This window comes from Schistocerca serialis, chromosome 9 (genome assembly GCF_023864345.2).
Source record: "Schistocerca serialis cubense isolate TAMUIC-IGC-003099 chromosome 9, iqSchSeri2.2, whole genome shotgun sequence".
Lineage (NCBI taxonomy): Eukaryota > Metazoa > Arthropoda > Insecta > Orthoptera > Acrididae > Schistocerca > Schistocerca serialis.
The window spans coordinates 328,805,535-328,833,447 of record NC_064646.1 but is presented as its reverse complement, the minus strand read 5'-3'; the positions used below and the strand labels follow the sequence as shown (position 1 = coordinate 328,833,447).

Genomic DNA, 27,913 nt, shown 5'->3' with positions numbered 1-27,913 from the left:
TTTTGGTTGGTGTAGAGTCAGACTATGCAAGAAAAATGGAGGTGGGGAGAGGGTTCCCATTTGCAAATACAAAGTTGACCCCACCCACACAGGAAGGGTGGTCAGGAGATGGCTAGTATATTGACGGGATTGTTCGTAAACAGTTCACCCTCCTTGTCAGACAGTAAATAAAGACTTTTGTCGCGATGTTCTAAGACGCTTGAGGGAGGATGTAATGGGAAAACGTCCACGAACATCTGAGTACTCCTCCACGACAATGCAGACACGATGTCCTCTTTACTAATGTTAACTTTTCATGTAGAACATTTTTTTCTGAAGATGCGTCATTTTAGAGATATTTTGCTGTCTCAAGTTAAAACACACATCCTGTATATTAACGGTGCTGCTCGTAAAGAGTTCACCCTCATGATCAGACAGTAAATAAAGAGTTCTACCGTGATTTTCTTAGACGCGTGAAGGAAGGCGTGAAGAGAAAACGTCCATGAATGACTGGGTACTCCGCAACGGCGATGCACAGTCGAATACAGCCTATTCAGGATTTTTCTTACTAAGAACAAGGTGACAGTTGTTTCCCATCTGTTGTACCCAGTAGATTTAGTTATCGTGTGATGGCTTCTTCTCCCCATGAAGGAGTGAAGGTTCGGTACAGTGGAGGAGATTCGAGTGGAATCGGAAGGGGCACCAAACATCTAAACAGGGTGAGAAAAACGTCAAGACCGTTGTGTTCACCCTCCAAGAAGGTGACCGTACAGAAAAACTCGGGATATGACGTAATAATTTTAATTAATTCATTTTGAGAATTTTTGATAACCATCTCGTACAGTAGATTCCGCACGCAGGTTCTTGCTTTCTCCGTCCTGGTCTAGCTCTGGATGCTAGGAAGCAGGAAGGTTTGGATTCAATGAAGAGGTCGTTAAGAGGTGGAGCACTCGCTCGGGTTTGCGCGACATGGTGAAGGCAAACGTCCGCGCCTTTCCTTAGAAATTTGCCGTGAGCTACGTAGGGAAATCAGTCCAGCCACGAGCCGAGACTCACCTGGTCGCGGGCTTGGCGCATGAAGCGGATGTAGCGCTCGCAGTTGGCGCCAATCACGAGCTGAGGGTCTTCCTTGGTGGGGTCTCCCAGCGCGGGGTACTCCACCACCGCGGCCACGTACTGCATGCGCCGGTCACCTCCCTGCGAGTCATCGTCGCCCGCTGGGTACGCCTGCAGCAGCGAGAACACTCGTTGTTACCTTCCAGAACAGCAGACAGCGTGCACACAGCAAACTTCCCTTCTCGGGCCTGTGTGAACAGCAAAGATATTGAATATGCAACTGCTCGCTCGCCGAAAGATCTGTACCTCAGGACTGGAAAGTTGGACAGGTCACACTAATACACTAATACACCAAGCAAGGCGTCGTTTGGCATTTACCGGCGTGATGTGTGGCTTACGAGCAGCCGTTTGACTATGAAATCCAAGTTTTCTCATCTCCCGCCTAACTGTCATAGTACTCGCAGTAGATGCAATTTGGAATTCCTGTGTGATGGTCTGGATAGAGGTCTGCCTATTACACTTTACGACCCTCTTCAACTGTCGGCGGTCTCTGTCAGTCAACAACTCACGCTGTGTCCATTCACGTCTCCTCTTCACTATCACATCAGAAACAGTGGACCTAGGGATGTTTAGGAGTGTGGAAATCTCTCGTGCATACGTATGAGACAAGTGACACCCAATCGCCTGATCACGTTCGAAGTCCGTGAGTTCCGCGGAATGCTCCATTCTGCTCTTTCACGGTGTCTAATGACTAATGAGGCCGCTGATATGGAGTACCTGGCAGTAGGTGGCAGCACAATGCACCTAATATGAAAAACGTATGTTTTTGGGGTGTCCGGATAGTTTTGATCACATAGTGTATCATATAAGCAGGAAAGATTAACGACGCTCCTTGGAAGAGAAGGTAAATTTGAGTGACATACCCATAATTTTAATGAAGTGCTATAAACTCGGGATAATACCTAAGTCATTAATTTTGTTATCACTTCAGGTTGAAAACTGATAGCGTCCAAAAGAGAGGATGCAGGTAGAGGTCTGCGCGGATGCGGATATCCGCGGATATCCGCGGTATTTGTTACTTGGCGGATAAAATCGCGACCGGCACGAATATCTGCATGTCATCTGCGGATAATGAGCAAGGCATCTGCCCAGTACGTATGTTGCAATGTTAGTTGAAAACTTCAAGTCTGTTGACATTCTTGGAATCTCGCAGGGCCTGGGTAGAGCGGATGTCTGTTGTCCTCAGCCCCTGGCTACGACCGACGTAGCTATACCCAAGAGACTTGCGCCTAATCCGTTTCCGCGACCGTGTCTTTTGTGTGCCCTGTGAAGTGCTCTCTGGGTGGCAAACCTGCCTAATGTCTACCAGACAGGTGCCCGTTGCAATTTTCCGCTGCCTTCAGTTAGCGCTTTGTAGTGACCGAGTGACAACGTTCATCGTAGCAAATATCAGTGAGAGTTCTTTCTTCAAATGGGCACCATATCGATGGATACAATTTCGTGTAAGGTGAAAAAACGTGATTTTACATTAGTGAAGGAAAACAAATTGAAATCGCCAATTTGGAAAATATTCGGATACGTAATTGATGGCAACTAAAAGATAAAAGATATAGTGGCTTTTTTTGCATGTAAAAAAGTATATTATTACACTGGACGCAAAAGTGGAACTTCAAATTTGCTAAAACGTTCGTGTGAGGCTGTACAAAGTAACATAATTACTTATTTAAATACCAAGAGAGACGTGAAATTTCCTGAAGTCCCGCCAAATTTGAAGACAGCCGCGACAGAAAAACTTATCAATCTTGTCAGCAAAGACATTTTACCATTCGAAGTTGCGTGTGGATCTGGGTTTCTCGAGACGGAACAGTTTCTCATTGATGTGGGGGCTAAGTACGGTGCAGTGAGTGCTAAGGAAATGCTATCTCATCCAACCACCATATCCAGAAATTTGAAGGAAACGGCCAATCGTCTGCGTGAAACTGTCTCCGCAGAAGTGAAGAATATATTCAGAGATATAGGTGGAGCACTAATTGTCGATTTATGGACTGATTCGTACCGCAAAATAAACTATATGGGAGTGACTGCACATTATGTAAATTATGAAAAAGTGAAACTTGAGGATCGAGTGTTGTGCACCAGAAATTTTGAGAGTGAGATTAAAAAAACAAAAAAACAGGAGAAAACATTAAACTTGAATTAATTAAGATACTACGGTCGTTCGATTTATTCAGTGGTGTGAATGATATCGTGTTCGTTACGGATAGAGGCCCCAATTTAGTGGCAGCACTCCGCCAATACAAGAGGCTCTCGTGCTCAGCACACATTCTTAATACTCTGCTGGAGCACACGACTCGAGGAGTCGCGAATGATGAGAAGAGTGACGTGCAGCGACTAATAAATTCCTGTCGAGCTATCACAACTTTCTTTAAAAGATATGGTCTTCAGAATCGCCTTCCGAAGTCATTGAAAGGAGATATAGACACACGATGGAACAGTAAATTGGATATGTTTGAGTCTATTAATTCACAATGGTTTGAATTTCTGTCAATTTTGTCACAGAAAAATCAAGATAATTTGATTGATTCTATAGACCAGAGGATCTCGGAAGATATAATAACCTTTCTGACACCATTTAAAATACCTTCTTGTGATCTCGAAGCCTCCAAAACCCCTACGCTTTATTTATGTGTGTTTTGGAAGTTAAAACTTCTCTCCTTCCTTGAAAAAAATGATGGCGACAGCACATTTCTGATAGATTTAAAGAATACAGCCAAATCTATTTTAATCAGCAAATGGGACATAACAGTAACCCATAAACTTGCAACGTTTTTGAATCCGAAATATAAAAACCTAAAATTTCTTAGCAGTGCCGGAAAAGATGAAGTTGTAATGGAAGCGAAAATTTACGTTGCGAGAAATTGTCCACAGTTAAAAGATAAGGAGGAAACAACATCTGGAATTCCTGCAAAAAAACAGAAGATGAATCGACGAGAGACCTTGACTTTGAGTCAGATGAAATTCTCAGATATACGAATGATAAAGTCCAATTTTCGGAAGGAATCGACCTGATAGCTTGGTGGCGTGGACGTGAAAACGTCTATCCGCGTCTTTCCAAACTCGCATACTTCGTGCACTGCATTCCAGCGTCCAGCGCGCCATCTGAGAGAAGCCTCTCTACTGCGGGACAAATAATGCATGACCGACGCACGTCTTTGAAGCCACAGACGATTGATGACATCATGTTCCTGCATAGTACTCTTCCAAAGTAAAAAGGTACTTGTACAGCTTCTCTTATTTCACTGTATTTTTTGGGCTTATCTGAATTAGTTACAATTTTTTTCATCTGACTCTTTCTTTTACAGACTTTGAATCAGAAGCAAGCAGAAGATGAAAATACTTAATCTGCAGCCAGTGAGTTTTTATTGTAATATTTGTAATAGAGAATTTCCTCGACATATTGTTAGTATTTTTACTATTCCCAACACGAACATTTAAGTAGCATTAGGTAAAAGAAGGAAATATTTAACAAGCAATTTGTTTTGTTGTAATTTTCATATTAAAGAGCTCAATTTTAAGTTTTTAATCTTCGCAACAAGAACATTCAACAGCTAACACGTCAGTATTATTAAACTAGGCAATGATGATCTCATAAGTGCCTACCTAAATTTTAGCGTGCACTACAGTAACATTTACAGCCGCCGAGCATTGTCGCACTTTGTGAACAGTGAAACAGCCCGGCCGGAGCGGTGGCATGGCGGGCCCTGTAATTCAAAAATGGTTCAAATGGCTCTGAGCACTATGGGACTCAACTGCTGAGGTCATTAGTCCCCTAGAACTTAGAACTAGTTAAACCTAACTAACCTAAGGACATCACAAACATCCATGCCCGAGGCAGGATTCGAACCTGCGACCGTAGCGGTCTTGCGGTTCCAGACTGCAGCGCCTTTAACCGCACGGCCACTTCGGCCGGCGGGCCCTGTAATTAATTACAAGTTGGACTTCAAACTACGGCTCACGACCACCAAAGAGCTGTGACTGCGATAGCCCGTGAAAGATTATTCTGATCACATTGAAAACTTACAAAATATTCAAATCATCCAAAATAATAATGTGTCTTTTAATTTACCAGCCAATTAATAAAGATAAGGGCTGAAATTCGTAACAAAATTGAACATTTTAACTGTAACTCGGTATTGCTTAACAGGGAACAGTGCCTAACATTTGAAGTTATGGGACAGTGGTTTTTATATAGACATCTTGAAATCGTTTGCAGTTCCATTAAACTCCGAAAAAAATTATTTTTTAACATTGAAAGTATTAACTACGAAATCTACTGCAAATTTTTTATTAGTAATTTAGACAATGTTGAGGATGTTTTGAAGTGTGAAAAACTTTGTTTAGTTGAGAATGAAACAGACATTTCATTTATCGCTAGGTCTTAATTCGATAAATCAGCCAAAAGGTGAGGTTCGAGGTTTCAATCGTATTTTTAGCTAAAGGTAAATGGACTCCTACTTTCTATAACCACTGATTTTGTTGTCACTCTTCGGAAGACGAGTTATTCCTTCCAGACAACGTCAATTACTGCTGGCAGTTTAACATTTTCACAGGTGCGCCAGCGTTTTGCAGTGTAGGTCTAATACTGTAAATATTTTCACCTGGAAATGACGAGGACTGAACGCGTAAGCTATAATATAATCATCAGCTGACATGAATGGCATAAAAATTTGACACATCCAAGCAGTGAGTACAAAAAAACTGTCGGTAAATGTTGCAATGTGCTAGTAACAGTTTAAAACCATCGTCATTTTCAGCTGCCTTGGCACAAGAGCAGCGAAATATAATAGTTTCTATACACGTATTTTCATCATTTAATACTATTAAATTGAATTTTTTTTAAAATAGCGTTTCCAATCCCACGAGATCCTAGCCGCTACTGTGTATGCTCCGGAGCGCCAATGCTTTCCTGTTTGGAATGGTCTGCTTTAGAGTAGGTATAGAGCATTTCCTGTGATTTAAGAAGTCAAAAGTAGTTAAGTTGTCGCAGAAATGGCACCCTAACAATAACTATGTCATTACATACCATAATTCTAAGTACTACTGTCTATTACTATTAATTACTCATTCAAAACTTAAATATATGCGGATGCGGATAAGGAACTTGCGGATGCAGATTAATTGCTGCTGATGCAGATGCGGTTGCGGATTAGGATCTTGCGGATGTGGTGCGGATGCGGATTGCACTTTTCTTATCCGTGCAGACCTCTAGATGCAGGAAAGCCATCAGCTTCTGACTTTTCGCTCCGCTGTCACCACGCCTGTCTCCTTCGCCTTCGCAATCTTTGCTGTGGCTAATGAGATCGATTTCTGTCGCAGCCTCAGTCCCATATCGATCGTAATCTCCAAGTCCTTCACCTACATTAGAATTTTTCAGCCTTTGTTTGAAGTCTTCTTTTGTTACAGCAAATAACAGCAGTGAAAAACAAGAACATTGTTTACTTCAGAAACAGGTTATTTTGAGCGGTTTCAACACTCAGGTTAAACTGGAGACGAAAAGAACCGCTCTAACCGAGAACCGATGGCTGCAGCGATAACCACCACCGCTACTTGCCCGTAGACAACGGCTTTGTCAGTGAACAATCTTGTAGTGCTGCTGAATCTGGCAAATTGTGTATGTATGTTGAGAACATCATAGGTCCTATTACGAGCCCTTGTGGCATAACTGATGTTACTTTCGTTTCTGTAGAACTACTGCCATCCAGTGTAACACATTGGTTCTACTAGTGAAATATTCACAGAGACAATCACATATTTGGAAAGATACTTAGTATTAACGTATTTTGGTCAGTAGTCGACGATGTGGGAAGTGTCGAACTCGTTCAGAAACTCTAAGAAGACAGAATTTACTTGTTCATCTGCATCCATTATTTGCAAGGTGTCAGGTATGAAGAGGGCAACTTGTGTTTCGCACGAGTATTTTTTCCTGATTCTTTCAGACGTGGAGAAAGAGGAATTTTGTACATTTATCAGTAGCAGTCATACATTTAAGAACAGGGATATTAATCAATTTTGCTCAGAGCATCAACCTGAATCATGTGCGAAAGCATCAGAATGTCGTAATATGTATTTCGTTATAGTAACCGTGTAAAGAGCCCCTGCAAGAAATTTCGGTTCATTCATAAGCTATTTTTAACAGTAAAACATAGAAATAATGGTCATTGATAGCTAAAATGTAGACTAAAAAAATCTCCTATAGGAAGAATTTATTGCATGTAACAAAATTGTCATTCAGTTCATTCTATTATAAACTTACCAACCAGGACAATATAGGTCTTGAAAACTGGAACTAATAATATTTGTATGAAACAGATAATGAAGAAAATCATGTAATAAAATCAATATTCAATGGCCTTGCAGACCATAACTTCCAGTCTCTTGTGTTAGGAATTTATACTGAGCAAAGTTAACCGAACGTAAATAAAAATGGCAGTTAATAAGACGTTTATTGAATTTTTTGATGACGACTCAGAGACATGAACTGAACACATATTTACTCATGACGTTAATGAAAATACAACACATTTATGAAGGAAATCCTCATTTCATATGACATTGATTTTCCCTGAAGGTGACTCAATTGAGATTAAATCGATTTGCAGGATCAGTACCGTAAAATATTATGATAACCGACGAAATTCTACAAAATGGTTTACGCTATAGCTATCTAACAGGAACAAAAAGGGTGTCAAGTGGGAAAAGTTCCGTATTAACCCCTTATTGCATAGCGATCTATCTATGAACAAAACCGCAAAATCACTTTGTAATTTCCGCATGAATTTTTTCCTTTTAATGAAACAGATGTATGTATTGACTTTTGGCATGGAGTACGGAACATTTTCAGTTTCTGTCCTTACTCATACACAAACGAACCTCACCGAGCGGGCTAGCGCAGCGGTTAGCACACTGGACTCGCATTCGGGATGGCGACGGTCAAACCCGCCTCTGGCCATCCTGATTTAGGTTTTCCGTAATTTTCCTAAATCGTTTAAGGCAAATACCGGGGTGGTTCTTCGAAAGGGCACGGCCGCTTTCCTTCTTCTTTCCTCCCTAATTGGAACTTGTGCCGTAGAGGTTTGGGCTTCCTTGGGACCTGTGGCAGTAATCGCAGGCACCATGATAGCTGCGGGCTATGTGAACGTTAAAGCAGACCACCTTCATCCTACCTTCATACCTAGTGGCTTCCCCGATGGCAATGGCATCTACCAGCAAGATACGTGTCCATGTTATGAGCCAATAAAAGGTTTGAGGAGCTTGGTAGTGAACCCACGTTGATGTCTTGGCCACCAAATTCGCCTGAGCTGTGCCTGTTGGAACACATGTGGGACGCTATTGGAAGCCAGCTATGCGTCCAAAAACTACCCACCAGCGTGTAATTTACGGCATTTACATGATCTGAGCGCAGACATCTGGAGCCGTATGTCTCCGGAAATCTACCAAGAGAACTTGATGAAGACATGCCACCCAGAACCGCTCCTGTATTGCATTAGGAAAGATGGATCAATATGCTATTAAGTAGGTTGTCGCGCCCGCGATCTCTCTCTCTCCTTCTCCCCCTCTCCCTCTCTCTCTCTCTCTCTCTCTCTCTCTCTCTCTCTCTCTCTCTTTCTCTCTCACCAGTGTCCTGACTGACTCATCACTCATCATCGCCTAGCCCAAACCGCTAAGGATAGAAACTTGAAACTGGGAGAGAGTTATGGTCTTATACTGTAAGCATCGCTTAACAAGGGATTTTTCGAAGTTTTACCCATAAGGCGGTGACATAGGGGATGAAAAACTTTTTGGACAAAGTGCCTATGAATGCAGTTTTGAAGTTAGAACTACGAAATTAGGTATTTGATTTCTCGGTCAGAAATAAAGAAATACGTGTTTTAGAATTTTTGAAACTTGCGAACCCCTAATGGGGTGAAATAGTTGATGAAAGTTTTTTGAAAACAAGTCATCATTAAAGAGCTACAAAAGCATTTTTAAAGCTACTTGTATGAAAATTAGTGTTTGACTCTTCGGTTGGAAATAAAAAAAACACGTTTTCAGTGGTTTTGGAAATTCAATCCCTAAGGGGTAAATGCACAGTGGCAGTGCGTCTACTGACCTGTATGAGTCCGACCTCGTAGACAATGAGCACGACGGCGATGGCCCACAGCACGACGTTGAGCAAGATGGCCATCTTGATGATGTGCCGGGTGATCCTGCAGACAGAAAACTTCATCAGAAAACTCACCAGGAGAGGAGAAAATGAAAACGCGACCTTTATGACGCTCTTGATCTTTTCTCGGAGACGTTGTTGGGTACATGTCCCAATATCTCTGCCAAATGGCACAACGCCTACTAGCACTATAGCGAAAATTGCATGTTTGATGAGTTCGATTGCATAGACTAGGTTAGTTGGACATCGAGTCACTGATTTAAAGAAACTGAATCAGATTATTATATATTTACTAACTGAGTGCTGGATGTGGCTAGGTACATATTTATTCCAGTTCTATTGGTCCCTCTCTTTCTTCCCCTTCTCTCTATCCATCTGGTCCGCCCTCCTCTCTGTCCATTTGGTAATCCCCCATCACTCTGTCCACGTCCTCCACCCCCACTCTCTCTGTCCTCCTGCACCTCTCTGTGTCCATCTGCTACTACCTTCTCTCTCTGTCCATTTTCTCCTACCGTCTCTCAATTCGTTGAATTGTTTTGAATGATCCGTGATCATTCCAGCTTGTACACGAGGGCAACAACTACGGTTGTGTTGCATTCCAAAGGCGTATGATCACCTTCAATGGCGATGCAGTTCCACAAATTTCCTTATACGTCCGAGGGCGTCAGCAGTGTCAAAGATTGTCAAGAATGTCTTCCTGTTGCTCAGTGCAATTCGAAATGTCGTTTTCAAATTCGAAATGTGTGGGAATCGACGCCCTACGAAAAGGGGTGGTTTCTTTGACATCTTTGATGCCACCCCTTGAGGCCTTTTCACGTCGTGTGAGCGACGAAGTGTCTAAAATGCTTTCCTCGGCCATCCATTAAAAACCGCCTGATTTCAACGCTGAGTATCGCAATTCTTACCTCCATCGCAGAGATGTTCGAAGAAGGGGTGAAATGTGGGTAAGAGGGGTTGTGACGACCTTCAAATCATGTGATATGTCCACGGTGGAGCTGCGCAAAATTGTGGTGAAATCTGGTGCCAATCTGACACCATTATCCCACTTTACAGTTCACGTGAACTTATGGCCTTTTTTTCGCTCGTGAGGGGGGGATAAGTAGCTGTTTGAAGCATCGCCGAGGGAGACGCTTCAGGTCGCCACTCTTTTACATCGCTACAGAGGAAACTTATAGGCACCTCTGAGCAAAATTTTGAACTTAAGCACCACAATGGAAGACAATTACGGTGTTTCGAATAAGTGAACCTTTAAATTTCTTTTGCAGTGTATTTCCGCCCCCGCCTCCGCTCCCATTCTTTAAGGTACCGACCTCCCATGTTCAAAGCAGCCTCAGATATCTGATTATTTTTCAAATGAGTTAATGTGTTGAATATTTTATTTTAAGCATGTAACATGTTTATGGTTGAGAACTCAGAAATCCTCATTATGTTGACTTCATTAGTTCCAGATCATTCACTGATGAACAAGTTTGTTGAAAGTCGCTGAATGAACTCATTATCAAAAGCAGGGTCAGTATAGTCCGATTTGTTCATGCTCAGTTTCAAGAGAAGCTAGTTGTTCAGGCATCTCAGTGTTTATGACGTTATGTCTTTTGAACCATGTGTCGTACAACGATATAATTTTGTAGGCGCTGGTATACGTAGATGCTGCGAATAGAGTTAGCAATACAGAAGTAATAAATTAAAGCGTCATGCTTGATGCTGATGATTTATTGCACGAAGAGCGAAACTGTTGCAAGCGACACAGTTTCTCTTTTCATTATTTTGTGGAAGGGGGAATGGGTGGACTGTCAGTGAGAAAAGTTTTGAAAAGGTTTTAAAGTATGTGGAAAGCTTGTTGGAAGTCACTAAGCGCTCTCACTGTGAAATACTGGATGAATATACTCTAGGCAATGTGTGCGCTGTGAGTTACGCTGCCTCAGACATATATACACTTTCTAATTCATACTTAACTTGTTGCGTTGAAGCCCTAACGAAAGGCTATACCTCTTTATGAGTACATTATGACTGCATTTTAAATTTTGACAATTATTATAAGAAATACTGACAATCAAACTTTTTGTTGCCTCTGTACGACATTAGATAGACAACCTGAAACTGGGACAGTGTGGCCGTTTTAGTAATATGTTCATTTCGTACTTCATCTGCCAATTTAATTTTTAAGATACTTCAATAGCTCCAAATTTCAAATTCTTCCCCTTTCTTTTTCTCTCGATTTCCGACAGTCCACGTTTCACTTACATAAAATTTTGTGCTCTCAATGTACAATTTTCAGTCTTTTTTTTGCAGTTCCATATCAATATCTTGTATCAGTAGCTACCTCTTTTACTAAGGAAAACTTTATTCACCTCTGCCAATCTGCTTCTGGTATCTTCCTTGCTTCGGCTAACTTCCACTAGTGTGTGGTTCACTATTTTGATGTTAAGCCAGTCGCTATCGTACTTTCTACTTCTCTTCCTCACCTTCTTCTTTACTTCTTTAAACCTTTTCCGTGTTAAGTATGTTTCCTGGCTATCCTCTAACAAATTAGATCCGTCTGCCACAAATAAGTGCCGATGTACATGGAGATCGTCGCAATATTTGTCTTGCTCGAGGAAGATTTCGCTAATAGTAAGTTATGCTGTACGGCGACTGTTGCACAGAAAGGAAAGTAACATCGGGTATGCTACTATGAAGCATGATACATCTCCGATGTTTTTAATATTTACAGGGCATCCCAGAAGTAACGGTAAATATTCAGGGATATGACAGGAACCAACATTCGAAGCAAAAAAGAGTAATAAATATGGGCTCTTAAGTCATATTTTAAGAGCTATGAGCAGTTCTCCTTGGCTTATGTGAAAGACATGTTTTCTATTGAACAAGTTCTCGTAGCTGTCAAGTTATGCATTTTAGAGAATACTTTTACTGGACTTTTTTTCTTGTTTTAGTCCGTACTACCTGCTCCCAAAATATGGAAAGCAAAGAATTTGCAGTACAAGAGATTCGTTTTATAGTAGCATAGAAGATGAGGAAGTGCTCTTAGCACTAACGTATCCATTTTGAAGCTTGTTTTTACTACATTTTCTCGCATCATATGATCGTTCCTGTCATATTTATGAATATTTACCGCGCCTCCTGAGATATACTGTATAAGAATGTTAAAAAAACGTACCTGCAAAATTACAGACAAAAATTCTTAGCATCGGTTTGATGCGGAATTCTTGAAAATAATCTGAGGCGCAAAAGTTTCTGTCCATAAATTAGCACGATTTTAGGAAGCATCGCTTTTAGAAACTCAGCTTGCACTTATCTCACATGGTATCCTGGGAACCATGAATGAAGGAAAACAGGTAGATTCCATACTCCTAGATTTCCGGAAAGCGTTTGACACGGAGCCGCACCACAGACTGTTAACGAGATTATGAGCATACAGAATAGGTTTACAGATATGTGTATGGCCCGAAGACTTCTTAAGTAGTATAAGGTACGCGCAGTTTAAAAGTAGACCTTTGCTGTAGCGGCGTTGTATGTATACCAGTGGGAGAATGATATCGTGGTATGCCCAGCAACGCAGGCAGAGTTAAGGTTTCGCGGCAATTTCCTAATTTTTGGAGATTGGTTTCCGGAGTTGGTTGCGTAATGTATTCCTCTCAGTCAGCACACAGATCGGTTATCCAATTTCTTCGAGCAGAAGGGGAGCATGCTTCACAAATATCTACCAAGATGACGGAGGTGTACGGAGAACAGTGCCTCGCATGATGCACAATGTCGTAGTGATGTCCGCGTTGTAAGGCGGAATATATGGCCAAAGAAGACCCTAGAGCTTCTTCAGAAATTTCGATGGGAGGTCCTGGAACATCCTCCTAGTAGCTTCGATATCTCCCCAAGTGCCTCGCACATCTTCGGCCCCTTAAAACACTCCCTGAAAGGTCAGTGGTTCACCTGTGACGAGGAAGTAGAGGCCACTGTGGAAAACTGGATTGGTCAGTGGCCCAGGAGTTTCCTACGTGCTGGGATCGGTGTATCAATGCCAGTGTCAGTCATGTGTAATTGTACTGTTCCACATGAACTGTAATCATATTATTATTAAAATTTCTTTACTTGCAACTGTAGTCTCGTTTTCCTTAGGGCACACCTTATAGCGCTCATGTGTTCAAATGGTTCAAATGGCTCTGAGCACTATGGGACTTAACTTCTGAGGTCATCAGTCCCCTAGAACTTAGAACTACTTAAACCTAACTAACCTAAGCACATCACACACATCCATGCCCGAGGCAGGATTCGAACCTGCGACCGTAGCGGTTGCGCGGTTCCAGACTGAAGCGCCTAGAACCGCTCACAAGCTCAAGTGCTCATCAGAGACAAGAGTATTGGCTGGCAAGCCTCAGAGAAGCGTGACAGGACCAATCTTATTCTCTGCATCCATAAATGATCTGACTTACAGCAGTGTCTGACTGAACAATAATCTGCGACTATTTGCTGATGAACCTGTGATGTGCGGGACGGCGCCGTCGTTGAGTGATTTTAGGAGGATACAAGATGACTTAGCAAAAAATTTGTAGTTGATGTCATGAACAGCAGTTCGTTCTAAATGTAGGAAAATGTAAGTTAATGCAAAAAAGAGCTAATGTTCGAAAATAGCATTAGGAGCGTGCTGCTTGACACAGTCACATCGATTATATATCCACGCGTAACGTTGCAAAGCGATATGGAATGCAACGAACACGTAAGGACGGTAGAAGGGAAGGGGAATGGTCGAGTTCTGTTTATTAGGAGAACTTTAGGGAAGGTCAGCTCTTGGACAAAGGAGACCGCGAACACTAGTGCGACCCATTCTTAAATTTTGTTCGACTGCTTTGGAGCCCCACCAGATCGGATTACAGGAGCACGTCGAAGCAATTCAGAAGCACGCCGCTAGATTAGTTACTGGTAAGTTCGATCAGTACGGGAGTGTTACGCAGATGGTTCATGAACTCGAACGGAAATCGCTGGGGAGAAGATGACGTTCTTTTCGCGAAACATTATTGAGAAAATTTAGGGAACCAGCATCTGAAGCTGACTATAGAACTATTCAGCTACTGCCAACGCACATTTCGCTTAAGAAGCGCAAAGATAAGAGAAATTAGGGCTCGCAGAGGGAGGCAAACAGACAGTCGTTTTCCCCTCCGCTCTATTTGCGAGTGGAACGGGAAAGGAAATGTCTGGTGGTGGTACAGGGTACCGACCGTCATGCACCATGCGGTGCCTGTGGAGCATGTACGTATATGTAAGCGTAAACAGAGGCATACAGGCGGTCAGTTTTCCTTCATGTAGTGCGCGAACGGAATAGGAGACAAAACTGATAAAGTATCACGATGTACCCTCCACCATCCGGCGTACAGTGGCCTACGGAGAATTTATGTAGACGTATCTGCCAGCAACAATATTGTAAGTAGTCTGTTTAGGTTTTTATGTTGGTAACGCCACGTAGCGCTCTGTATGAAAATCGCTGACTGCGCTGTGTGCAGTCTGTGGCTGGTTGGACTCATTGTTGGAATATTCGCTTGTGTAGTGTTGGGCTGTTGGATATGAACAGCGCGTAGCGTTGGGCAGTTGAAGGTGAGCCGCCAGCAGTGGTGGATGTGGGGGGAGAGATGGCAGTGTTTTGAGCGGACGATCTGGACGTGTGTGCGTTAGAAAAAGGAAATTTGTTTAATTGGATGTCACAAATATATATATATATAATGACTTTCGAACGCTATTAAGGTAAATACATTGTTTGTTCTCTATCAAAATCTTACATTTGCCAACTATGCCTATCAGTAGTTAGTTCCTTCAGTACTAGAATATTTTATTTAGCTGGCAGTATTGGCGCTCGCTGTATTGCATTAGTGACGAAGATTTTTGTGAGGTAAGCGATTCATGAAAGGTATAGGTTATTTATTGTTAGTCAGGGCCACTCTTTTGCAGGGACTATTGAAAGTCAGATTGCGTTGCACTAAAAATGGTATGTGTCAGTTTAGTGATGAACAGAATAAGTAAAGAGAGAACTGTCTGAGTGCGGCCGTTTTGCTCAGCTGTTTGAAAATCAAATAACGTAGAGTTTTTCCAGCACTGTCATTCATAATTTTCTAAGGTGACGTTTCAATATGACGGCTATAGTGGATCAAGACAGTCAACTGTCGACAGCTGACTGTCTCAAGATACTGCTATGTGTCGCTGGAAAGAGAACAAACGTTTAATCCGCGAAGACAGAAAGGCGCAACTGTTGCGTTTGCGGATTTGTACCAGTCAACACTAGTCTTTAGAAAGAGCAGCAGTTTTAATTGTAGAGAGGTGACGATATTAACCCTGATAAAGGTAGAGAAACCAGGTACTGAAGTTGAGGACAGACCCTGTTACGTGAAAACTGCGCCGTAGCGGTAGCGCGCTAATGTAATATCGCCGCTGGAAGAGAGAACTGACGAGAAGGTGTGTTTGCGGTATCCCTCTTGTGCCGCGTTACGTAAATAGAAACGTAAATCAGAGCGACGAGTGTCATGACTGTTTGCATTCGGGTACGGGAGCTCGCAAATACGATGTGACGTAGCGACTGTTGTCTTCGTAATCCCCGCTGAAGCGGGGGTGGATGTCACGGCGGTGAGGCAAAAGCCGGGCGCCCGGCTGCACTGGCTGCACAACACGTGGAAATCAGCGCTTGGTAGCCGATCCCCCAGCTGTGGAACCAGACCACCACTGCCCGCGTCAGGGATGCTTAGGGTAGAAGAGCGTGGCTACAATCTCTCTCTATGGCGCAAGGTCACTATAGTTCTCCGAAGGTCGTCTGCGGCCCGTAGTACTGATTAACTACGGGATTCCTTTCAGCTATTTTTCGTTTATTTTTTATGTTTCATCACTCACTGTTTTAGAAATTATCTAGTGTTCTACAGGAAAAGGTAACATTTATTTAAAAATTGTAATAATTTTAAAATTAATAGGTTTCTTTTATGAAGGAAAGATCCTTAATTAGTTGGTAGTGGTTGATGAGATACGATTAACTTTTGTATGAATCCAATTTGCTGGCTTGCATATAGCTTACATTCGAGAAAAATGTGACTCATCTCTCCTATTGTTATTACATCACATTCGCTGTAACGGATCTTCTCAAAGGTGTTTTCTGTGAAAATGGCTAGAGAATGATCCATGATTAAATTTCATGTAAAGTGTGGAACTTCCTGTTCAGCTATATACACTATTAATTTTTAAAAGTTTCACTTTACTTCCGTATAATATATGAGCGTAATGCCCAATACAATTTTATTTTATTAATTTAAGAACTAAAGGAAGCTAAGCACCTCGATTTTCGAATCATTATCCAACCAGCCAAGACATTACAACTACACATCAGAGTTAATTTTGATCAGAGTGACCACAGAGTCGGCTACACTATCAAGTTGTGGTAGCAGGTACGCCTTTCAAACTTCAATATAGAGTATTTATATATAATACACAGTATATACTGTAATATACAGTATCTACAGCAACCAAGAGGAGATCAGAAGGGCCGGCCGGGGTGGCCGAGCGGTTCTAGGCGCTACAGTCTGGAACCGCGCGACTGCTACGGTCGCAGGTTCGAATCCTGCCTCGGGCATGGATGTGTGTGATGTCCTTAGGTTAGCTAGGTTTAAGTAGTTCTAAGTCCTAGGGGACTGATGACCTCAGAAGTCACATAGTGCTCAGAGCCATTTTTTTTTTTTTTTTTTGAGATAAGAAGGAGGGCCAAAAAAGAGGCACTCTGATTAAAAATGGTATAAGACAGCAAAATAATCTTTCACCCCTACTGTCGAATCTAGACAGCGACGAAGCAATGATAGAAGAAAAAAATGAAGAATGCACTTAAAATTCAGGGTGAAAAGATGTCAATGATAAAACTGGCTGATGACGTTTATATCGTTAGTGAAAGTAAAGGACGACTTACAGTTGCACATAATGAACAATCTGATGAGTATAGAATATGGATTATAGTACACAGGAGATAGGCGGAAGGAGTAGAAAGAATCAGATTACCAATAAACTAAACATCAAAATTAGGGACCACAAAGTAGACGAAGTGAAGGAGTTCTGCTAACTTGGAAACAGCACACGACGGACGAAGCAAAGACATAGAGTGTGACAATTATTGAACTATATGAAAAAAACAACATAGATTAGTTACAAACTACGGCGTGCACACACTTTATTCAACATGTAAACGTCACTACATATATTCGGATTTAGGTTATGACATGTTCGATATGCCTGCCATCCTTGGCGATGATGTGACGCAGAAGGATAGTGAAATTCTGTATGACCCGCTGAAGTGTGGGAACGTCTATGCTGTCAATGACCTCCTGATGGTTCCAGCTCAGCAGTGGTTTTGGGGTTATTGGTGTACACTTTGACCTTAATATATCCCCACAAAAAGGAGTCGCATGTGTTCAAATACGGAGAATATGGCGGCCAGTCGAGTCCCATGCAAGTGGCCTCTGGGTACCCCAGAGCCAGAATGCGGTCCGCAAATTGCTCCTCCAGAACATCAAACACTGTCCTGCTTCGATGGGATCGATCTCCATCTTGCATGAACCACATCCTGTCGAAATCAGGGTCACTTTGGATAATGGGGATGCAATTATTTTCCAAAGCCTTCACGTACCGTTCGGTACGTGCCGTCAAGGAATATTGCACCGATTATTCCGTGACTGAACATTGCACACCACACAGCCACCCGTTGAGGGTGGAGAGACTTCTCGACCGCGAAATGCGGATTCTCGGTCCCCCAAATGCGCCAATTTTGCTTACTGAAGAACCCAACCAAATGAAAGTGGCTCCGTCGTTAAACCAAACCATAGAAACTAATTCCCATCATGCCCCGCGGCCAACCGCGCAGTTTGAACGCCCCACCGCAAACCGTTCAGAAGTTATGACGGTTTCATTTCATATAGTTCAAAAACTGTCACCCTGCAAAAAGCGGACTAGCACGACGAAGACAGAATTAATGGCCGAAAGAAGTGTACTAGTATCAAAAATTGGCCCTAATTTGAGGAAGAAATTTCTGAGAATGTACGTCTGGAGCGCGGCATTGTTTGGATGTGACTTACTGACTGTGGTAAAATTGCAACAGACGAGAATCTAAGCGTCTGAACTTTGACGCTATAGAAGGTTGCTGGAGATTGGGGGTGGGGGCTGATAAGATAAGAAATGAGGAGATTCTCTGCAGAATCGGCGAATAGAGGAATGCATGGAAAACACTGATAAGAAGAAGGGACAGGATGACAGAACAACTGTAAAGACACCAAAGAACAGCTTCTGCGGTACTACAGGGAGCCGTAGAAAGTAAGGACTGTCGGGGAAGACAGGTATTGGAATATATAAAAAAAAAAATTCGGGGCTTTGGGATAAGGTGCTGCTCTGAGATGAAGAGGTTTGCACATGTGAAAAACACGTGGCGGACTGTGTCAAAGTAGGCAGAATACTGACGGAGGGAAAAACCACCTAAATAATTTTATGTCAGGAATTTAAGCTCTGAAGGAATCTACGCATTTTATTTTGAAGTTATTCTCTCACCGACTAGTCAAGACACCACCGCAGTTAATTATGATCAGTGTCTGCTGCGTCTGTCACATACTAACGTGCCAGTACTGGCAAATAGTGTGGGCGAATGTGTATTTGACACAGTTACTCGCAAACAAATGGCGGGCCGAGTACGTGTTTCTAACTCAGAGCCGCTTTCTACAGACAGTATGAATACGAGAAATGTCTACGTCAACGGTTCAAAATGGCTCTGAGTACTATGGGACTTAACATCTGTGGTGATCAGTCCCCTAGAACTTAGAACTACTTAAACCTAACTAACCTAAGGACATCACACACATCCATACCCATGGCAGGATTCGAACCTGCGACCGGAGCGGCCGCGCGGTTCCAGACTGAGGCGCCCAGAACCGCTCGGCCACACCAGCGTGTGTACATACATACGTACTAATACGCAGATAAGTTTCACCTCTCATCCATCCGTTTGTTGATTTAATCATCAGTCATCTAATTAGAATGCACAGAAGAAAAGTGTCTCATTGCAAATATTCCACTCTGTATTTTACGACGTTCAATGACCTACTTTTTATCAAACCTTTTTTACTCGTTTTGGGAGGAGTCCATCATCAGAATATCTGCCTAAAACATCGCATCTGACTCGAAAGCATAACTTATAGATGGTATGTTAAGAGCAAATATTTTTAAAGTCACTGAAAAACAAATTTCTTTACCCGATAAACTAATTTAATACAAGTATCGAGACAAGTGACAATTTTCTTAATATTTATGCTCTATTGATCGCGTTCTACCGTCAGAAAAACTAGCTATCGTCAGATACCACCAGCTGGCGTAGTTGTACTGACGTTGTGACCTTGCGCTGGAAGCCCACTGACAGTTATTAACAAAGTCAATATCAGAAAGCATATAAAAACATAAAACAGCAACAAGCCATCTTAAGGAAAATTAAGAATGACTGTAAAAAGTGTATAAACGAAGAGCATAATTCTGACTTCGGTGTGATGCCATCAGATCTTCCATGTGACGTCATCAGCTTCTGCTTGCAATGTACACTGATTAAACTGCGAAATTTTATTTGCCTTTCTCAAACAGTTTCTGTGTGAAATTGTTGCTACAAGTATTCTGACAACTGATTGAAATACAGTTTAGGTCTTCCGAGAGGTAGAAATTACGTGAAGTGTATATCTTCGTGTGTGTTTACCTTCGCATGTTTACTTCTGCCTGTTGACCAATGCAAATTGTCAGTGCGCGTACAGCCCGTCGATACGTAAGTACTGTTTCAAGAGTTACCGTTTCGTTTGAATTTTGCTACTTTGCAGACTAACATAGAGAAAACATTTCTTTACTGTATACCCACGGCGTCTCTCCCAAAAGCAGTCAGGCGCATTTTCTGTAGTGTTTTAGCAGTTATTTGCAGTTTCGTTTGTGTGAAGTCTAGCTAGAGTGAGCCCAGACAAATACTGCTCGTGACGTCTTTCAAGTGACGCCCACTCTCGACGGTAAAGTGTCAGTTTGTTTCCTGTTACAAAGAAAATCGTTTTTAAATCGGAATTTTACGTGCCCTTTCGACAGCGTGGTCCCAAATAACTCTAGTGCGATATCTGTGTTATCGACATACGTTAACAGGAGTAGTAAAACGCGAAGAACGCACAGTAGTCCAGCAGTGACAGCATCGCCCCGGGCCGCACTGACTGCCATCCCATGCAGCTGCGCTGCTCAATCGCTGCTGGAATACAAAGTTATTCTTCGTGTTTTACTGTTCCTGTTAACGCATATGGATAAAACGGATTTCACACTAGACTAAAATGGGACCGTCCTGTCGAAATGGCACGTAAAATTTCTACTTAAAATTAATTTTGTTTGTTTTTCGCCGAAATTGGGCATCCTGTGAGAAACATAATGAGCAATGCCGAATTTTATTGGACAGACTCTAGCTACAAATCGCAGAAACAAAATTGCAAATATCTGCTGAACAGAGAAAATGCGCCTAACGGTTCTTGGGACATGTGGGCAGTAACAGTCTGAAAAGCTCCTAAGGATGTTGCAAGGTAGGTTCTGCTGAGATATAATTGTTAAAAAAATTGATATGTTGCGAAGTTTCCGAGTTAATTAGCATCGAAGTTGTTCTTCGCTTGGTTTCATAAAAAGGAACAAGAGAGCGATACTAAAATTGGAGATGGGACGATAGTAAGGATCCAGCCTGAGCCATTCGCTGAGGTATCTTGTTCGTTATCATCTAAGCTATGAGGACAACTGACACTAATTGTATCTGGAAAGCCGTTGAATCTGCACGCTCAACGAAATTAGCTCGAAAACGGCTAATACATCGGATGTTTTACTTAACAATTATTTCTCAGCGCACCTTGCCGTACAACATCCTTTAAAGCTTCTCAGTCAGTTTCTGACCCTCACCATACGTGTATAGAATGGCTCTAATATGCACACCTTTAGAACTATGAGCGCTTGTTCATCTTCGATACTATTAAATAGATCTTCTCAACTGCTAAAACTTTACTTTCCATATTTTGGAAGGAAGTAGTATGGATCAAATCAAGAACAAAGTCCAGTAAACGTGGGGTCTAAGATGTATACTTTAAGAGTTAATAGCATTTGCTCATCTTCGCTAGTGTGAAAGACATCTCTCCTACTGAACAAGTGCTCATAGCTCTTAAGATATGCATTTAAGTCCATTTTACTAGATTTTTTTTGTTTTGGTTTACAGGCTAAGATGCATACTCTTATAGAGCTTTCATGTTTTTAGTAAAGTTAGGTAGATGATTCACTGATGGTTTATAGCGTGGATTTTAGCGGGTGTAATTTCTTGTTATTTGGTTTTTCTATTGAAATATATTGTAAAAATTGATCATGAGTGAAATGTGTGAGCATTGTCGTTGGCTTGCGAGTTGTGGCGTACGGTCTGAATTGTGTACCAACTTATATCCCCGCAGTGAATGTAGCAGGGAAGGTGGTGGGGAATTTAGCGATTTCCACTCCCTGTGCTACAGGATATATAGTAAAAGTATATTAACACTGAAGCAGGAAGTGAGAATATATGCCTCCCGGCCACATATTACAGGGTACTAGGGGATAGCTGGAGCGGCTAAGGAAGAAGAAGATGGAGAAGTGGAAACTGGCGGTTGGCAGTAAGGCCATTAGGAGGAGAGCGCGCGCCGATAGTCTCATTTTGAATGATAAGAAAAGGTTTCGTCAGCTACCCGAGTCATGTGGATATGAGCTTCAAGTAGTTGTACAAGCAGGCAAGACTACGTCACTTCCACCATGTTGTTAGGTTAGGTTAGTCGGAACAAGTAAGAAAAAGAGGACTCTGCTGCCAGGACGGTGCCGGACGTTTCTCAGAACTGTCAGGATAGGTCTGATCGTAACACTGGAACAGATGTACAAAATGAAAATTACTGGGCCGAGTTTGGACAGTAATGGTGTCACCGCCTGTTTTATAAGCCCAATCCCTACTAAGACTACTCCCAGCCCCTCCAACTATCACTAAAGATGATGCCTAAAGAGTTATGCAAGCCCGCTAAGTCTTGTGTCACCTTATTGACCCTATTACTTCGTTTAAAAATGCTGGTGAGTTGATACACCTTACCTAACGTCGCCTGCCTCTGTGAGCCTACACTGCCTAGCACTAATATGTGCAAACTGCTCTACCCCCCCCCCCCCCCCCTCCCCTCTCCACAGAAGAATGTGGTTCAGACAATGCACGATGTCAAACAAAAGGAAACACGTTCATAGGATAGATGTCAACGACACCAAAATTTGTCCATGTGACTTAAAACAGAAGGTGACTTAAAACACTGTTGTGTATGACTTTGTACACAACAGTAAGGAGAGCTGAGCAGTAGAGTGGTGAGGCAACTGCCCTTGTAGGTAAGATAGACACGAGCAGAAATGATTAGCGAACAAGTTAACACAACAAACAGAGGATTTACTTAATTTGTATTTATCCAAAGAAACAAAGACTCGTTACAAATACTGCAGTAAGGAAAGAGTCCAACTCGCACAATGTTAACAAGGAAGGGGCTTGCTCGATGTTGTTGTAGCAGAGAGGCTGCAAGTACACGGGCGGAAGAGCGGCTGCTGCCAGCCGCCGCCGCCCTTATTGCGGCGACAGACCGCGCTCGCAGTCCAGAGCTGCTGGAGGAGTGGTACGGTGGGCGCGCAACATTGGGTCCACCAGATCCCGCGTGCCCGCTACCAACGTCTAGTGGAAACTTGCAATTCCGTTGCCAACTGTGGGATGCCAGTGGGGTGGTATCGATATGTGATACACAAACACATAATTATTCTGTGGTTCTTCAACTTCTCCCGGCGTATTTCTTGCTCGAACAGTCCACGGGTGTACTGCCGGTCCATAGTGTCCAACGGGCACAATATTTCGGCGATCAGACATGTCACCATCGTCAGGTGCGCTGACGAACTGAGCTCCTGAGGGTGAGCGGCCGTCCTAAATCCCTTTCCCCCGCAAGGCGCTCTCTCCGCGGTCCGCGCCCTCGGCCGCGCGTCGTCGGTCGCTGAGAGGCTGGCGTCGGCGTCTGTGGTGGCGTCGGTGTAACTGCCTCGTCCGCCCAAAGAAAACGGAAGAGCGACCAGGGCGGACGAGGCAGTTACACCGACGCCACCACAGACGCGCGGCCGAGGGCGCGGACCGCGGAGAGAGCGCCTCGCGGGGGAAGGGGATTTAGGACGGCCGCTCACCCTCAGGAGCTCAGTTCGTCAGCGCACCTGACGATGGTGACATGTCTGATCGCCGAAATATTGTGCCCGTTGGACACTATGGACCGGCAGTACACCCGTGGACTGTTCGAGCATAACTATTCTTTTCATTTGAGCAATATCATGACCAGCAAATGATTGTACACAGAGACTGAGCAGCTTGAAATACCAATTCTCTACTAATATCACTAGGATTCTCACATTAGAGACTGAAACAACTCACAAAATCGTCACTGACTTTGTCACATTCATGGTCCAGTCACATTAATATGACCACCACCTGTGTTCAACGTCAATGTGTAACAACTACTCAGACTGCAAGTGGCAGCACTAGCAGTGTAGCCGGCGGGGGTGGCCGAGCGGTTCTAGGCGCTACAGTCTGGAACCGCGCGACCGCTGCGGTCGCAGGTTCGAACCCTGCCTCAAGCATGCATGTGTGTGATGTCCTTAGGTTACTTAGGTTTAAGTAGTTCTACGTTATAGGGGACTGACGATCTCAGAAGTTAAGTCCCATAGTACTCAGAGCCATTTGAACCATATGAACTAGCAGTGGAGGCCACATAAAGCTGGCCAGGGTGGAGGGTGGGGAGGAGACGCGGAAAGCAGTGCAGTCGTCGTAATGCAAAAACGAAGCGATTTATCTGACATCCAAAAGGGGTATGATCATTACCTTTCAGGCTAAACGTGGAAGCATTTCCGAAATGGCTGTGTTTGTAAACTGTTCACACGTCTCTATGTTTAAAGTATATCGCGCATGGCAAAACGGTGCTGTCGAAAAGAGGCGCTGAGGCACTGTGATGCACCACTGGCCATAGGTGACAGGGGCAAATGAAGGCCGTGGAGATGTGTTACAGGCAAGTAGACGTGCAACTGCTGAGCAACCGACTAGCCAGATGAACTAAGGGGCAACCAACTGCCTCCTCAACGACCGTTCAGCAAACGTCACTGGAAATGGGCCACTGTAGCATGTGCCTGGTTCATGCACCCATGATGACTGCTGTTCATTGGCAACGAATGCTGGAGTTTGCACGCCAGTACCTCAGCTAGATGTCCACCGACCGGTAACAGGTGGTCTTTTCAGATGAATTACGTTTTATTCTCCATTGGACAGGTGGCCGTTGGCTTGTATCGCGTGAGACGGCTGAAAGCAAACAGCCTGCAACATTCGTCAGAAGAGTCCATGTCGGAGGGCACTCCTTAGGTGATCATTGAGGAAGACACAGTGGGTCAACACTAGTATTCTTCTATCCTTGGGGACCATCTCCTGCTCTACATGCAGTTTGTTTTCCCTTGCCACGATGGCACCTAGCAGCAGGACAATGTCACACAGTTAGCAGTGTAAGGACATGGTTCGAAAGGCACCGGGATTTCATTGTACTCCCCTGGCCACCAGACTCCCAGGATTTAAACTCAATCGTGAATCTGTGGGACCCCCTCGATCGGGCTGTTCGCGCCATGGATACTCAGCCGAGAATTGCACAGCTGGCGACGACACTGGAGAAGCCACTGATCCACGTACCTACCTTAATCTTCCAGAACTGCTCAGAGCCTCTTCTTGCACGTCTCGGAGCGGTTCATGCTGTAGAAGGTGCTTATGCAGGCTTTTGACATTAATGTGACCGGAAAATGTATGAGTATGTATCACCACAACTTCTGCATTACATCACAAATTGTCTGTTAAGCAGAAGTGTCGCATCAACGTCTTATTTTATCTATGTCTAATGGAAACCATCAGGTAAACAGAAGTATTGTTGCTGTCATTTCTTCCCTCAATAATAAAAGAGAACGGCATTGCTTGCACCTTATCGTGATGTGTTGTTGTGGTGTCACCGCCAGACACCACACTTGCTAGGTGGTAGCCTTTAAATCGGCCGCGGTCCGTTAGTATACGTCGGACCCGCGTGTCGCCACTATCAGTGATTGCAGACCGAGCGCCGCCACACGGCAGGTCTAGTCTAGAGACTCCCTAGCACTCGTCCAGTTGTACAGCCGACTTTGATAGCTATGGTTCACTGTCTACATACGCTCTCATTTTGCAGAGACGACAGTTTAGCATAGCCTTCAGCTACGTCATTTGCTACGACATAGCAAGGTGCCATATTCAGTTACTATAATTACTATCTTCGCGAATGTATTCTGAACAGATAATATTGTGAATCATGTACCACCAAGAGCGACGTTCAACATTAATGGATTAAAGTTAAATATCAAACTAATTGCGTCCGCTTTCTGAATTCTCATTCCTTGTCATGTTCCAGACCTCACGTCAGTATAGTTCTTCCCTCCTCACGCCAGCCTGCGTGAGCTAAAACGCGTGCATTTCGGCCTCCTTCATTCGTAACATTGTGTTGGCTCTTCTGCCAATACAACAGTTGTTGTGATCTCTTATCATCTGCTATACGCTCAGTATGTACTTACATAAATTTGCTGTTATCATTTGACATAACACTGACGCAATATCGTACTAGATATATGGTATGCGCGCCAGACGCTAATAAACTAAACAGCTCATCAGTAGTTTCCAATGTACAATGCTATATGTCGTCAGAGAGCGAAAGAAAGAGAAAGAGAGGGAGGGGGGGGGGGGCGGAGGGGCAGAGAGAGAGAGAGAGAGAGAGAGAGAGAGAGAGAGAGAGGGGGGGGGGGATAGGAGCCACCGACAAACTGGGATAGTGGGTGAATTTCCAGGTACATCTGTATCTGCTTATCGAGTTGTTAGAAAGACTAACAGAAGTCGGCTGGACCTATTTTAAGACGAGAAAAGTTTAAAGAACGAATAAAGATGGTCGAACGTTCGGGCACCAGATTAATAGCTTAACTAAGTTTGCACACTCCATAATTTCATTTCACAGTCCCAACTCTAGAAAAATTAAAGTTTAAACTACGGAGGCAGAACTGGATTACTCAGAAAACTAGTAAATTACTTTATTTGAGCACTTTCGCAGACATATTGAGAAAGAGTTAAAATGCTAAGATTTCTGTCCCTTCATAGTCTGTTTTTCTTTCTTTCTTCAATAAAGGACGCTCACTCTAGGCTGTTAGGGAACTATTTAATTTATATTAGGTTACCAAAACTGTTAATCGAATATGGGAAATGTTCACGTACTGAAGAGCTAAGACATGACTCTTATGTGGATTAGGATATTACACAAGTGCACTACATGACAATATTTGGTTTGTTTTCTAATTACTTTACTACGAAGCACATTATGTAGTCCGTGGGTACCGAAATCTATCGTAGAAGTACCTTCAACTTTCACACTTACGCCCCTGCCACCATTCTTTACATTGCAGATCAGTGAAATACCAGCACAAGAAGGGGGCAGGGGTGGGCGGAGAAGTTAATGTTTTACAGCAGTTACTCTGACGACTGGTTTAATGTGATTGGATTGTATGAAATTTCTCATGAAAAACTGGGTTAAAATAGCATTTTACTCTCTCTTAATGATCATTCACTTCGAAACTTTTTTTTTTGGAGCAAAAGACAGCGGGAAATCCTTTTTCATTCGGAATCTTGAGCCACAAGTCGGACTCACTGCCCTTATCACGTGCAAATTATTCTCTTTTGCTGCAACCGCCAGGAAGTACCTACTGCACTTTATTTCACTTACACCAGTAAGTGATCTCTGCTGGCGTTACACTATTGAGTGTCAACTGTCCAATAACGTAAACGATTTTTGGCTCACAAACTGGCCACCAAAGTCATATCTGGGATTGATGACGTGTATACCACTGTAATGGAGTCAAAAAATGCACGTGGCGTCAAGTTGTACACTCTCTTCACTTAATACAGAACTGTGGACTAATTCATATGGACCTGCAACATTCACTTAGATCACGTGGAATATGGAAAAACACTCACTTCTGCACAATTATTACAGAAGTGCAATCCGAATATATTCGAACATTCTGCAAACAGAAGAAAGAAATAGACGCTATTACTTGCAATAACTCAACTCTAACTCATAAAAGTTCCTATGGAACACCCCTGTTTAGCCAAGGGATTTTTGTTTCTGCTATAATTTGATTTACTAACACGTAACGTTCTGCATTATTTTCTGTAGTGTCTGCGCTATTAAAAACATAAATGGCTAGGTGTGCCATACACTATGAATAAAGGATTTTAAAAATTCTTTTTATCATCAACACCATTTTCATCATCTACCATTCCATCTACGATTCCATCTTGTTCTACTTGGATTCTTCAGTCGCTTCTGTGGCCTGTGTAAATTCCAATACACTAAAAATTAGAAAACGTACTGTAAATTTCTTCCGTATACTGTATCCCGAGGCCAATGAGAACTGAGTTGTTGCACTCAGCTACTCGTATTAACACAAATAAAAACTAAAAAATGAAACAGCTAAAAACTCAAGTTGCAAACATTGCACCAGATAAATACCACTGCAATAGAATAG

At 42.9% G+C, this 27,913-nt stretch overlaps 1 protein-coding gene across 1 annotated transcript in view; it reads right to left on the bottom strand.

Moving 5' to 3' along the window:
* Nucleotides 1–27,913, bottom strand: part of LOC126418462 (vanin-like protein 3) — a 149,786-nt gene that overhangs the window by 46,668 nt on the left and 75,205 nt on the right. The window contains exons 2-3 of the mRNA XM_050085231.1: nt 9,185–9,281; nt 1,036–1,206 (exon numbers count right to left, since the gene is read on the bottom strand). Of these exons, the coding sequence (XP_049941188.1) occupies nt 1,036–1,206; nt 9,185–9,259 (246 nt within the window). The 5' untranslated portion in view covers nt 9,260–9,281. The remainder of the gene's footprint in view (nt 1–1,035; nt 1,207–9,184; nt 9,282–27,913) is intronic.